The 14,113-nt window shown below is 38.0% G+C and overlaps 1 protein-coding gene across 6 annotated transcripts in view; it reads right to left on the bottom strand.

Annotated features, from left to right (window-relative positions):
* Positions 1 to 341: 341 nt before the first annotated feature.
* CCDC141 (coiled-coil domain containing 141) overlaps positions 342 to 14,113 on the bottom strand; it is a 239,919-nt gene continuing 226,147 nt past the window's right edge. For 3 of the 6 annotated variants that reach the window (XM_006151644.3, XM_027773112.1, XM_014589012.2), the window contains 2 exons: positions 5,164 to 6,038; positions 1,667 to 2,868 (listed from right to left, as the gene is read on the bottom strand). In XM_006151644.3, the coding sequence (XP_006151706.1) occupies positions 2,601 to 2,868; positions 5,164 to 6,038 (1,143 nt within the window). In that variant the 3' untranslated portion in view covers positions 1,667 to 2,600. Of the gene's footprint in view, positions 1,440 to 1,666; positions 2,869 to 5,163; positions 6,039 to 14,113 lie in introns of those variants that run through there. The other 3 variants (XM_027773111.1, XM_027773114.1, XM_027773113.1) reach the window with 3 other exon arrangements.

Genomic DNA, 14,113 nt, shown 5'->3' with positions numbered 1-14,113 from the left:
TGGACTCCCATGTAGTCGACAGAGGTTTGAGTCTTGCACCCAGTGACTTAAACTCATGCCAGGCACGTGTGCATGCATGCCCAAGATTATTCTCTCTGGGGGGGGGTGATTTATCGCTTTCTGTCTCTCTCTCTGTCTTACTGGCGAGCACATATGCCCTATAGGAAAAACCCCTCAAAGAAAAAAAAAAAAAAAGAAAAGAAAGAAAGAAAGAAATTAGAAGGAAAGTTAAGCTCCAATTCATAAAACATCAGTTTCCCCATGGGAATAGTTGGAAATCATATCTTAGCAGCACTTGTTTAGCTTCATATTCTAAAAAATAACATTGGAAGCAGAAATAGTGGGCAAGAGGCTGATAAAATGACATTGAATGACATAATTATCATTAGTCTTCATAGAATGCTTCTCGTATTCTAGATCTACAAGATGTGAAATGAAAATCCTTCACTGCCCAAGAGGTAGATAATGAGCCCATTTTCCAGATAGGAAACTGAGGCAGTGAGATGCCTTGCCATATACTATAAAAATAGTCAGCAGATCACTCAAGATTAGAAGCAGGAGGGTCTGGTTGTAGTTGTTTATATGGCTGCCCAAAACACATCACTGGAATGATAAGAATAATGTTGGTCCATTATTGCAGTCTGTGTCCATGAAGAGGTGACAGAGGACTGAAACTCTACTGACACTTGATGGCACATCTGGTCTCCAATGTCAGACCAATGACATAAACTTGAGGAATGATTATTTACAATGACCCCCCTCAGATTCTGGATGGTAGTTTATGCTGAAACTACATAGAATGTATTTCAGTAAATAAGATCAAGACATGAAAAACAAAATTATAAGACAGCTAACGCAATCATGAAATTACAACTTAAGTTGAATATTTTTACAGTTATTCTTTACAAAGAGATGTTTATGAATGCAATTAAAAGTAAATGATCAAATAATTGTATTTGAAATTTAGTTTACATCTCTATGCTGATGCAAGCCTTCATCTGCATCCCCTTAAATCAGGAGAGAATAAGCATGATGTAATTTTGCTTCACATTATATCAAATGCACCTTTCTAGAGTACAAAAATATATACATATCTACTGCAAATAACTTACCAAGCTCCTCAAATACATTAAGCACTAAAGAAAATTTGATCAGTTACCTAGCTATGTTATTAGCCAAACAAGCAAGATGGCCAGAATGGGGCTCCCCTTGGTGTGAGGTGCAGGAAAATAAAACGTTTAGTCCTGTAGGCTCATAAGAATGACATCCATCCAGTTACTGGGTGAGTATCCAGTACATTAGGGACACACTAACATAGATGAAACATAAAATTATCCAGTTTATCCTTGTGATTGGCGGCCTGCAGGTACCTGTCACATGCAGGATGACACTGGAAGAGAGAGTGCCACTAGAGTTTTGGGCCTCAGCCACATAGAGACCTGCATTGGCCTCTCTCTCTGTCTTACTGGCGAGCACATATGCCCTATAGGAAAAACCCCTCAAAGAAAAAAAAAAAAAAAGAAAAGAAAGAAAGAAAGAAATTAGAAGGAAAGTTAAGCTCCAATTCATAAAACATCAGTTTCCCCATGGGAATAGTTGGAAATCATATCTTAGCAGCACTTGTTTAGCTTCATATTCTAAAAAATAACATTGGAAGCAGAAATAGTGGGCAAGAGGCTGATAAAATGACATTGAATGACATAATTATCATTAGTCTTCATAGAATGCTTCTCGTATTCTAGATCTACAAGATGTGAAATGAAAATCCTTCACTGCCCAAGAGGTAGATAATGAGCCCATTTTCCAGATAGGAAACTGAGGCAGTGAGATGCCTTGCCATATACTATAAAAATAGTCAGCAGATCACTCAAGATTAGAAGCAGGAGGGTCTGGTTGTAGTTGTTTATATGGCTGCCAAAAACACATCACTGGAATGATAAGAATAATGTTGGTCCATTATTGCAGTCTGTGTCCATGAAGAGGTGACAGAGGACTGAAACTCTACTGACACTTGATGGCACATCTGGTCTCCAATGTCAGACCAATGACATAAACTTGAGGAATGATTATTTACAATGACCCCCCTCAGATTCTGGATGGTAGTTTATGCTGAAACTACATAGAATGTATTTCAGTAAATAAGATCAAGACATGAAAAACAAAATTATAAGACAGCTAACGCAATCATGAAATTACAACTTAAGTTGAATATTTTTACAGTTATTCTTTACAAAGAGATGTTTATGAATGCAATTAAAAGTAAATGATCAAATAATTGTATTTGAAATTTAGTTTACATCTCTATGCTGATGTAAGCCTTCATCTGCATCCCCTTAAATCAGGAGAGAATAAGCATGATGTAATTTTGCTTCACATTATATCAAATGCACCTTTCTAGAGTACAAAAATATATACATATCTACTGCAAATAACTTACCAAGCTCCTCAAATACATTAAGCACTAAAGAAAATTTGATCAGTTACCTAGCTATGTTATTAGCCAAACAAGCAAGATGGCCAGAATGGGGCTCCCCTTGGTGTGAGGTGCAGGAAAATAAAACGTTTAGTCCTGTAGGCTCATAAGAATGACATCCATCCAGTTACTGGGTGAGTATCCAGTACATTAGGGACACACTAACATAGATGAAACATAAAATTATCCAGTTTATCCTTGTGATTGGCGGCCTGCAGGTACCTGTCACATGCAGGATGACACTGGAAGAGAGAGTGCCACTAGAGTTTTGGGCCTCAGCCACATAGAGACCTGCATTGGCCTCACATACCTTCGGAATGAACACCGAGTGCCTCGTCTCCTTGTGCAAAACCTGTAAGTGCCCATCTGTAGACAATTTCTGGCCCTTCTTGTACCTGAAGCAAAGAGTCAGTTTTTAAAGTCAGGATGGCTGTTAATTCACATCATTTCCCAGTACTAACAACCACTGTTAATAGACCTATTACCACCGCAATATTCTCTAGTATTAGCAGGGACTTTGTAGCTACAACAAATTCCAGTGGAGCTATTTTTCTTTCAAGAAGAAGTTGGCAACTGGTGGTCAGAGAATCGCTTTGATTGGCTCAGACCACGTTTTTTAAAAATAAAAATTTTGACAACATTTAACAATTGGAATATTGCATATGAAAATTCAAATATCTAGCTGCTCTTATAAAACAGACCATCTGGTCATGCTGGGCCACCATTTGCTCATGACAATAATTACCTAGAGTGTAAAATGGTACCCTCATATCTGGCCTGCTTCATTCATTCTGTTCGCTAAGGAACAGCAGCTGCAACTCAGAATCTGTAATGAGGTGAGACCCATCTGCCCCATCACGTTTGTGTCACAAGTTCCACATGACAATACCAATGTACTGCTCTAGAGAAAGGTATTTATACATCATTTCCTGGTGAAATGAGTTGATTCATTTTTTGTGAGTTAATTTCATTAGAAATAAATTACTTCTAATTATAAAAGGTACTTTTATATAGCCAATGGATTGAGGATGGTAGGGACATATTTCTGGAAGTTTCCTATGAACATGGGCATTTAACTATATCTTTCTATAAAGCAACTAATTAGTTTATTTTTAATATTCCGGATTCCCATTTATTTACTTATGTTTGTGTTCTTCCATGTAAGGAGTGATGGTAAACCCGCATCATTCTCAGTTGTTCCCATTGGCTAAGTGATAATTTTGCATTTTTCTGAGTGTACTAAGGATGCATAATTCCGATAGATTGTTCGTTGTTAATTAAGAAAGATTGTTGTAAATCTATGACAAAATATTTTCTCACAGTATTGCAATAGTTCTTCGTGTATATATATGTATATATATTATATATATAAAATATTGCTATAGTACTTCATAAATATAATATTACAATAGCTATTTATATATATATATACTAGTTCATATATATGCATATAATGTATGTTGCATTGGTTCTTCAACTATATATACTAAAGAAGTTATTGTGTGAAAAAAGAAGAGACACTTCAGACAACATTTTTCTTGGGGGTGAATGATATTTAATAATGAATTAAATACCTTTTTATTTCATAAATATGAAATCCCTAATCTGTAAAAAAAAAAGAAAAAAGAAAAACCCATGCACGTGTATATAACAAAATAAAATAAACGCATACGCATAAGCAGCTACACTGTTAGCACAGGTGCAGTTTCTTTTGAGAAATCAAAGTTCTTGTAAGTTCTTTAGAGAACCATTCACACTTTGAGTACCGTTAATGAGCACACACCATATTGAAATGGTTAACTTAATGTCTACTGAAACATTATGATAAATAAATGCTTTCTTACTTATCTTAGTTTCTAAGTATAAACTTGCTCTCACATGTCTGTAACTTTGACCTCAAATACATCTACTTAAGGATAAAAAATTTCTAAATGTTTAAAAGTAACCCAAATATCCAAGAAGTTAGAAGTGCTTTGTTGTTAGCAATACAAGAGGACTCAAAGTCTGTATTTTAGAGTTTACTTTTACTAAAACAAATAGGCTAACAAAACAATGCTGTCTCCAGAGTGAAATCATGTCGTTCACAGCTCAGTTATTACACCCCCTTTCAGAAGTGGGTTTATTACCTGTCACCTGGAGCAACTGTGAAAGAAATACTTTTATTCCATCTTTCACATTGAAGAAACTTATTAAAAGAAATCTCAGTAAAACGAACAATATTACAAAGGGGGCATAAGTAACTCTATTGAAAAGAGGGAAAAAATGAAAGAAATAAATAAAATAAGAGAGAAGCCTAGATTTTTATGTTTTTCAGTTGCATAAGGGACATTAAGCCAAGAAATGTCATGCTTATGTACAAATAGACAATAGGAAAGAATTTCAACCCACAATCTTCAGAAATGTGGAATGTTAAACTGAAAGAATAATAAAAGCAAGCAGAAAACAACTTAAAATGCTTTTAGAGTTTGTTAAATTATTATTTTATATGGCTACACTTTTTTCCTTAAAGGTATTAACCATGCTGCAACTAAAATAGAGTTGGGAGTTCAATGTAAAGCTGAATCATGCAGAGTTGGAGCGATACAGAATGTTAAGCAGCTAGCCCTAAACCTTTATGTTAGTGCTCATAGAATGGTTTTTCTAGTGATTTGATTTGGTTTGGTTATGACTTGTCATTATAGGCTACCCACCATGTCAGTGTAGGCTCTGGAAATCCGGTTACTTCAACTTCCAAAGTCACTGGAGAACCTTCCATGACAGTTACATTAGACAGGAGTCTGGAGAAATTGGGTGCCTGGCCAGTGAGGCTGACCACACTGTTCTTTGCTGATGTGCTTTTAACTTCTTCTTGGGGAACCATTTGCCTCTGGTAACCTCGGCTGGTGACTGATTGAAACCGGAGGCCTGAGAAGGCATCCAGGGAAGCATGCAGCCTATCTCGAGTTTTAGTGATGTTATCATCAGCATGCATTTTTTCGTTATTATCAGCATGCACTTTTTCCACTGGTTCTAGCAAACTTCCCTGAGCCCGAGGGTCCTGCTGTAAACCTCTGTCATGCACTTCACTCAGCATGCTCTCTGGATGTTCAGCACTGATAGTGTGTATGACAGTACTCTTTTCCAGAAATCCTCCAGAAGTTAATGGGGGTTCAGCTTTAAATTGGGGATAAGTCTTCTCAAAATGACTTGAAAATGTTTCTCTCTTATCATTGCATGCATCAGCAAAAGCAACAGGTGGTGGGAAAACAGATTCCTGGGCTTCCTCTGGACAGCTGGTGACAGTCTGCATCTCATAGCTGCTTATGTGAAGGCTGAGGGAAGAGCTGGGAGGGTCCACCTCTGCATCAGATGGTGCAAGGAGGGACTCAGGGCTTCCCGGGAGTGGAGGCAGGGAAATGTCATCAGGTGAGACACAGTCATATTCCTCTTCTGGTAGTGTGTCTTCAGGCAGGAGCAGGCTCTGGATGTTGCCTTCTTTGGCAGAGGATGGCTGCTCTAGGTCCCATGGAAGCTGATCTTGCCCTGTTCCATTGATGGCCAAAATATCTGCCACCTGTGCCTGCTCCTTCAAAATAGGAAAGCCATAGTTTCACAAGTCATTTCTTTTACTTTTTTCCAGGTTTCTGTTAGAAAGCAACTCATCTTCATAGGCACAACTTGAGAAAATTTACCATGAGTACAAGTTTAGGGGCCTTGCATAAGGATTACAGAATTTGAAACCATTTGTCTGTTTAACCTGGGTCCAGTCCCATCCTAAAAGTAAGGAATTGTTCAACTGACCTAAGTCTCTGAGTGAAATGTAATAGACCTTGTAAAACAGAAGAGAGCGAGAAAAATCCCTAGTTTTCATCTATAGCAAAGGAGTTTTAGTAAATCGATGTCTTTCAAACCATGATCTGAGGCATCTCCTCAATCAGAAATCCCTTTGTTAGGTGATCATGTGGACCTTCCCAGAATAACCCCTCTTCTGTCTCAAGAAAGCCAATCTTGGTGCAGGAGTGGTGGCACAGGCAGTAAGTGCCACTCTGCCACACTACAGCCATATAGGAAGGCCCAGGGTACAGATCCTAGGTCCTCCTAAAAATGCCAGTGTGTCTGAATGATCGTGACTGGCTAGAAGGCTGAGGGGGAGGATTGCAGTGTAAACAGACCCTGTCAGGGGTGTGTGTGTGTGTGGGTGTATGTCTCAAGAAAAAAGAAAGAAAAAAACTTAAAAACATACATTTAAAGGGACCAGCAGGTGGCCTGGTATTTGAGGTGTTGGATTCCCACATGGCAGTTCAAATTCCAGCGTTAAGTAGCTTGCTTTTTCACTTTCCCTCTCTTCCTTTCTTTTTCTCTCTCTCTGGTGAGCACAAATGTCATACAGAAAAATTAAAAATAATAATAAGTAATAAAAATAAATATTTTAGTTTAGTTTAGTTTGATGGTTAAACTGGCTGGATCCCACATGGCTAACTTTGCAGTTTGAGGCCGGATCTGAGGGCTTGGAAAACACACCAGGCAAGTGCGAATGAATGCCCCAGATCCTGAGAGGATAATGGGGGAGAAGGGATGCAGTGTGGTCACCCCACCTGGTGGGTGCATTTTTACATTCCCCTTCTCTGTCTCCCTCTCCAGCAAGTGTTCATGCCTTTGGGAAGCTCGAGGAAAAAAAATTATGTGTACATATATATTTTAAAAACCAGTTCTTTCTTCTTTTTTTCTCTTCTTTTCTTTCAGTTTGCTAGTGGAAAAGTGAACACATGCACTTGCCAGAAAGAGAAAGAGAGAGAGAGAGAGAGAGAAAGAGAGAGAGAGAGAGAGAGAATCCTCCGATAGGGTGTGGTCATGGAGCAATCCCTTCTCCATTTCTCTGTCCTGTCAAGATTTGGGACTTGCTGGCACAGATGTCTCTGACGTGTTTCAACTTGCCTGGACTGAGATTTGAGCTACATGATCAATGTGGAATCTGGCTCCCTGAAAACCACCAGGCCATGGGGTTGGCCCAATCTTTTTTGTTTTTTAATTGTGGTAAAAATGCACATAAAATGTGCTATTTTAACCACTTTTATTTATTTATTAAATATTATTTTATTTTACTTTATTTGTTTATTTTAATTTGACCAGAGAGAGACAGAGAAAGAGAAAGGGAAAGTGAGAAAGCAAGCCACCAGGTTGGGACTCAAACCATGGTCAGCCACATGGAAGTCCAGCACCGTTAACCACTATGCCGTCTGCCAGTCCCTTAACCATTTTTAAATATGCAAGCTCAGTGGCATTAAGTATACCCACCTTATTATGCGTCATCTTTTCAGCTGAAACTCTGTAGCCAGTAAAAAGTCCCCACTCTTCTTTCCCCTGACCAACCACTGGCAACCATCATTCTACTTTGTCTCTATGAATTTGACTATTCTAGGTACCTCATTTAGAGAACACCATTTTTCTTTTTAAAGAGATTTTTTTTTCCTATAGGGCACATGTGCTCACCAAAGAGACAGAAAGTAAGAAATCAACCCCTTAGGGGTGACCCACACCACAATCCCTTCTCTTCCATTCTCCTCTTGGGGTTTTCGGCACACATGCACATGCATTTGGTGTGAGTTTTAAGCTGCTGGGTCTGAGGTTTGAACTGCAGTAGACTACATGTGAGTCCAGTGACATAACCACTATGTCTTCTGTTGGTCCCAGAGAAGACTATTCTTTTTTAAAAATAAATTAATTATTTTTTACATTTTTCAACAAATATTTCCTTTACATATCAAAAATATTTTTTTGCTCATACTCCATAGTTCTTGACAGCTAATAAAACTTTCAAAATTTAAAAATACCAAATTTTAAAGATAACATTCATTATATTTCTTATAATTTTGCATAATTTTGTTTATAACTCTGTAGCAGCAGAAACAGTATGGTTTTAAATATTTTTGAGAAAATATTTACTTGTCAACTGCTCAAATTGTTGAAAAGCAAATGCCCAGCACACTAGTCCCACATAATCCTTCTCAATTCAGCCCCCCTACCAAGTATTCTGTGATACACCATCTGCAAGCAGACATCAGTCTCTTTTTCTTCCTTCAAAGTTTTTCTCAAGATAATCCTCCAGTGTGGTTGCTCTTTTGCGATCTGAACACTATTCTTAATGACTAGTTTTATTCCCTTAAAATCTGTAGGTTTCATCTTACATTGAAAAAACATTGAGCACCTACTCTATACTAGGTGCCAAGCTTGGCATTAGAGAGAGAATAGATGAGTGAAAGGAGAGAGTCTGAACTGGTGGAGATGAACAGTCAAATGTGGCTGTGAGAGCACACCCGGAGACAATGGACGAATACTGTTCACTTATCTCTCTGTCCCATGTGGAATGTAGGTCCTTCTTGGAGCTGCAAGTAGCAGTTCTTCTTCCCCAGTTTATGTGATCCTACTGTATCTCCCCGTTACTCCACATTCATCTCTGACTTCAGAAGAGTGGTTTCTTTGAGAATGCTATGCTTTACTTGTGTTAAGAATATCTTTCTATATTTAGCAAATATCTGTCTTCCTGCAATTTCCACCAATGGATTTGAATTGACCTCCTGGAGCTCCCACTTAAACAGCCTTTTGACTATTTGAAAAATCAGTGGCACAGACTCAAAAGAACATTGACGTTAAAAGTGATCTGCCACAATCGGCTTGTTTCGTATTTGCTTTCTGTGCCTTTCCTGAACAGTTTAGGTGCATTTTACTTAATTCTCATATATTGATTTTTGTTCTATAGTTACTTGTATGCACATAAGAAAGTCGTATCTTGCTTTGACTTTGAGATCTTTTCAGCTCATATTCTTGCTCCTGATATATACTTCATAAGTGATTTTTAAGAAAACAAATGTATTTCCGACTGAAGAGAAAGCAAAAATCAAATAATGATCCGTCTACTGTCTCACAGAGAACTTTTCCTTATAGAAAGCATAACTCATTATCGGGACCAGAAGTTAGCATAATGGCTATGTTGCTGGACTCCCATGAAGTCGACTGTGGTTCGAGTTCCAGACCTGGTGGCTTAAACTCACGCCGGTAGCGTGTGCATACGTGCCCAAGATCCCGAGAGGAGAATGGAGGAGAAGGGATTGCAGCGTGGCCATCCCCCCCTGGGGGTGACTTCTCTCTTTCTGTCTCTCTGTCTTTCTGGCTAACACACATGCCCTATAGCAAAAACCTCTCAAAAAATAAAAATAAAATAAAAAGAAAGAAAAAGAAAGCATAACTCATTATAAAGAAAATAGTTTATTCCAACTATTTAGTAGAAAATTAAATCCTGGATTCAAAAGCCAGAAGTTCCTTAAAGGTCTTTTTATTTAAAAAGTAAAACAAAACAAACTAAATAAACATATGTCGAGCAGGAAGTGCCCCTTATTTTGATTGTTCTATCACAGCTTAGCACAGCCTCCCCACATTCCGGCAGTAGAGTGTTTATTTTCCCTCTCAAAAAAGACTTTGATCCAACTTCCTATTCCGTGTAAGCATATAGCATTCTGGCAGTCTCTATTTGAATGCTTGTCCTAAAAGAGTGGTTTCTTTGAGAATGCTATGCTTTACTTGTGTTAAGAATATCTTTCTATATTTAGCAAATATCTGTCTTCCTGCAATTTCCACCAATGGATTTGAATTGACCTCCTGGAGCTCCCACTTAAACAGCCTTTTGACTATTTGAAAAATCAGTGGCACAACTTTTAAGTCTCTTTCTTTGTACTGAACTCCTCCAGGTCTTCTGCTTCACCTTCCAGAACTACCCTACTGAGCTGCACGATCCTTCATGGGAGCTCAATGGCATTTGTTGACTTGAGGGCCATCCGGGGGCAAGCAACTCTCTAATGACTTCTTTAGGTAATCTATGCCCCTCCACAGAAGAATTATGTTTTAAACTTTTCTAAAAATTTACAACTTGCTTAGGGGAGAAATTCAAATCAAAGTCCAGACTAGTCTCCTCATTCCTCAATCACCAAGGGGGAGAAATTTACTTATCTTAATAATGGAGGGTTTGGAAGAAGAAATTGAGTCTTTGTCGTTCTGAGGCTCTCTCATTTGGATCTGTTTCTACGGAATGGGTGCGTTCAAGTTGGCTCTAAGTTATGAGGAGCCCCTGAATGGGAAGACTATTAACTGTCCAGTTGTGCACCCAAGAGAATCGTCGGTAAGCATATCTAAATTGGAACCCTGCTAGAAAAGTCCAAGCCATGTTCTCTAATCCAGCGTTTACTTGTCACTGATTTTTATTTCTGTGTCTTACTTTCAGTTGGTGCCAACATAGGAAGAAAACCCAAGGATATTATCTTTTTTCCACTTTCTACAATTCCTAACATAGAAAAACACTTTTCATAAAAATAGCACTACCAGATAATTTCTACTGACAAAGAGAGATGGTTTTTCAAATCTTCTCTCTGAAAGCATTTTAAATTCTTAATTAATGCCCCCTTCAAAACATGTTTGTTTCTAAACTATAATTACTTCTTAGATGAGAGTGGTCAGTGGAATCATCGTCTCCTTGACCTGTAAAATATATCATTATTAAAGTGATTCAATTCTCTCTCTCTCTTTTTTTTTTTTTTTAAATAAGAATCGCATGGGACCATGGACTCATATTGACTTTCTTTTTTTTTTTTTTTTTTTTTTTTGGAGAGGTTTTATCGATAGGGTGCGTGCGCTCAGCAGACAGACAGAGAGAGACAGAGAGACAGAAAGCGAGAAATCACCCCCAAGGGGGGATGGCCTTCTCCTCCATTCTCCTCTCAGGATCTTGGGCACACACGCACACACACCCAGTGTGAGTTTAAGCCACCGGATCCAGGACTCTAACTGTGGTTGACTACATGGGAGTCCAGCGACATAGCCATTATGCCAACTGCTGATCCCCATATTGACTTTTTTTTTTTTTTTTTTGGAGAGGTTTTCTCTATAGGGCGCGTGAGCTCGCCAGACAGACAGAGACATAGAGACAGAAAGCGAGAAATCGCCCCCCAGGGGGATGGTCACGCCGCAATCCCTTCTCCTCCATTCTCCTCTTGGGATCTTGGGCATGCACGCACACGCGCCCGGCGTGAGTTTTAAGCCACCGGGTCCAGGACGTGAACTGTGGTTGACTACATGGGAGTCCAGCGACATAGCCATTACACTAACTGCTGGTCCCCCCCATATTGACTTTTAAAGTCAACTAAAATTTCCTGCTTCTTCTGTTCACTAATATCATTGCTATAAATGCTGAATACTACAGAGTTTAGAACAATGCTAAATACCTCCCCAAGAGAGGCTATCTTCCAGGATGACATTGATGAACTTAGTAATGGTCTTGGGCAAAATTATAACCCAACTGAATTCTTATATAGTTCACATTTCTCCATTTATTTATTTATTTATTTATTTATTTACTTATTTATTAGGGTTTTGCCATAGGGAATGTGTGCTGACTAGATAGAGACAGAGAGAAATTGAGAAATCACATCTCCTTTCTTCCTTTCTCTTCGGATTTCAGGTGTATACATATACACGCACGCGCATCTACATGAACTGATATAATTCTCCAGAACATAACATAGCTCTCAATTTCTCTTATCCTTGACTGCTTGTTGTCTTTTTTATTGAGTCCTTTTTCTTTTCACATCTTCTAGGTATATGAAATATCTCTAGCTTTGTCTATAAATTTCTTAATCTTCTCTATATACTTTTAGCCTAAAAATATCCCTTTCATATCTAATAATCAATAGTCAGCTTTTAATTAATTAGATAGCCTCAAGTCTTAATCTTTTCCAGGATTTCTGAACTTTGATTTTCACTGATGGATAAAATCACTTGGATTTACAATCACCATCACAGAGAAAGATGAAATGTAGAGAAGAGGTAATACAATGGTATTCTGTGTCCACCCAACTAAGTGGGGAGAACCAGTCCTCATAGTACATAGAGTGAGGAACTACACATGTGGTAAATTGAAAGAAGCATCTTAAGATTTTACTCCTAAAATATCTCCATAACACACAGCCTCACTTTAGGATAAATAAGACTTGATGGTAAGTAAGAAGCAGACAAAGTAAAAGATACTGAGTATAGAGGTGGGTGCATGAAAGGCATTTCTGGAGAAGGTGCATGGAGGGGCCTTTGGGCAGCCAAGGAGTGACTTGGGATATTTGGGCACTTGGGGTGGACAAAGCAAAATAGAAAAGAACAGAACAGTAGTGAGGCAGAACTCTTTGTTTCTTTCCTAATTTTTTTCTAGGCAAGTGTCAAGAACATCTTTTCCTGCCTGCCCAGTGATCAGGAGAGCCCCGGAACTATCTTAGCCTAGTCTGTTAGGATCACTCCATGGAATTGTTTCATATAAAAGAACTTCCTCGTGATTACTTTATTGGTCACCGTGTAAACAGGTGACTAGAAAGTGGGGGCAGGTTTAACATGGATATCTGCAGTATCATTACAAAACAGCCCATCTACATACAGCAGTTCTGGGGACCCTTTCAGTCTTGTAGAAAAGGCATATGGTTGAAATTCAGGAGACTCAGTCTGCCTACAATTCCATAGTACTTTTTGTGATTTTTGGAAGGCAAGACACTTAATCTTTTTGGCCTCAGTTTCCTCAGCTATAAAATGAGATTCGATCAGATGATTTTTAAATCCCTCTGTCATTACAATTCTATAACTAAATGCTGGAATCAAAAGTCCTCATCTGCCACTAAATAGTTCATGACTTTAGGCAAGTTTCTTAATACTCCGTGCCTCCGTTTAACCTTAGGATTTTTCAGGTATTACTGTGGGTTCAGCTTTGGTGCACGCCTTGGGGATAAAACATCATCACTAATCTGTTAGTGGTCTACAGGCACTGCATTTACTTGACTTGCCTAATTTCATCTGTTATATTTAGGGTCAGAAAAATGAGAAGCACTTTTCTATCTCCTGGAGAAAATTCCTGTGATGAAAATAGTTTTGTAATAGTTAGGGGGAACTGTTCCTTCTGACTCAAATAGTTTTCAGAGGAAGATGAATACCATTTAAGGGTACCAGAATTAAATACAATGATTCCCCAGGCAGGCTTTTTACTTCTTACTTGTTGTTATCAGTCCATATGATGTTTTGGGGAATTGTTATATCTGTCCTATACATAAATAATAGTGACAATAAGAGGGTGAATATAACTGGGCTGCTTAAAAATAAAGATTACTGCCACCTTTTCATTTTCCTGTCTGTACCAATTTCATCAAAACATGTACATAAAATGATGCCAATGAGAATTCTTGACAGCTATAATTGTGGACATTCACTCATATCCCAAATGACTGATGATTTATTCTGTTTTCTTATATTAGAATAAAATGGATTTTTCAATGAAAGTAAATCTTGCTTTTTTATTTAAAGAAATCTTCTTCCTCTAGTAAAGAAATAAATAAAAAGCAAAAAAAAGTTCTGTAAAATATAAATTATTATGTTTGCTTTGGTAGTAATAACACTGGTTTCTGAGTTCTTAGTAAATACGCCTGTCTCACAATATAGGAATATATACAAAATTATATAAAACAAATCAAATGACATCAGATTTACTAACTTATAATAATTTAGATATAAAACTATTGTGCATTTAATACTATTCTTTATTACATTCTCAGTTGGGGTGCTTTTGCTCCTCGGGGGCCATTTGGC

This window comes from Tupaia chinensis, unplaced genomic scaffold (assembly GCF_000334495.1).
Source record: "Tupaia chinensis unplaced genomic scaffold, TupChi_1.0 Scaffold000322_1, whole genome shotgun sequence".
Lineage (NCBI taxonomy): Eukaryota > Metazoa > Chordata > Mammalia > Scandentia > Tupaiidae > Tupaia > Tupaia belangeri.
Note: the sequence above shows the minus strand (reverse complement) of the source record. Positions and strands in the feature narration are given on the sequence as shown.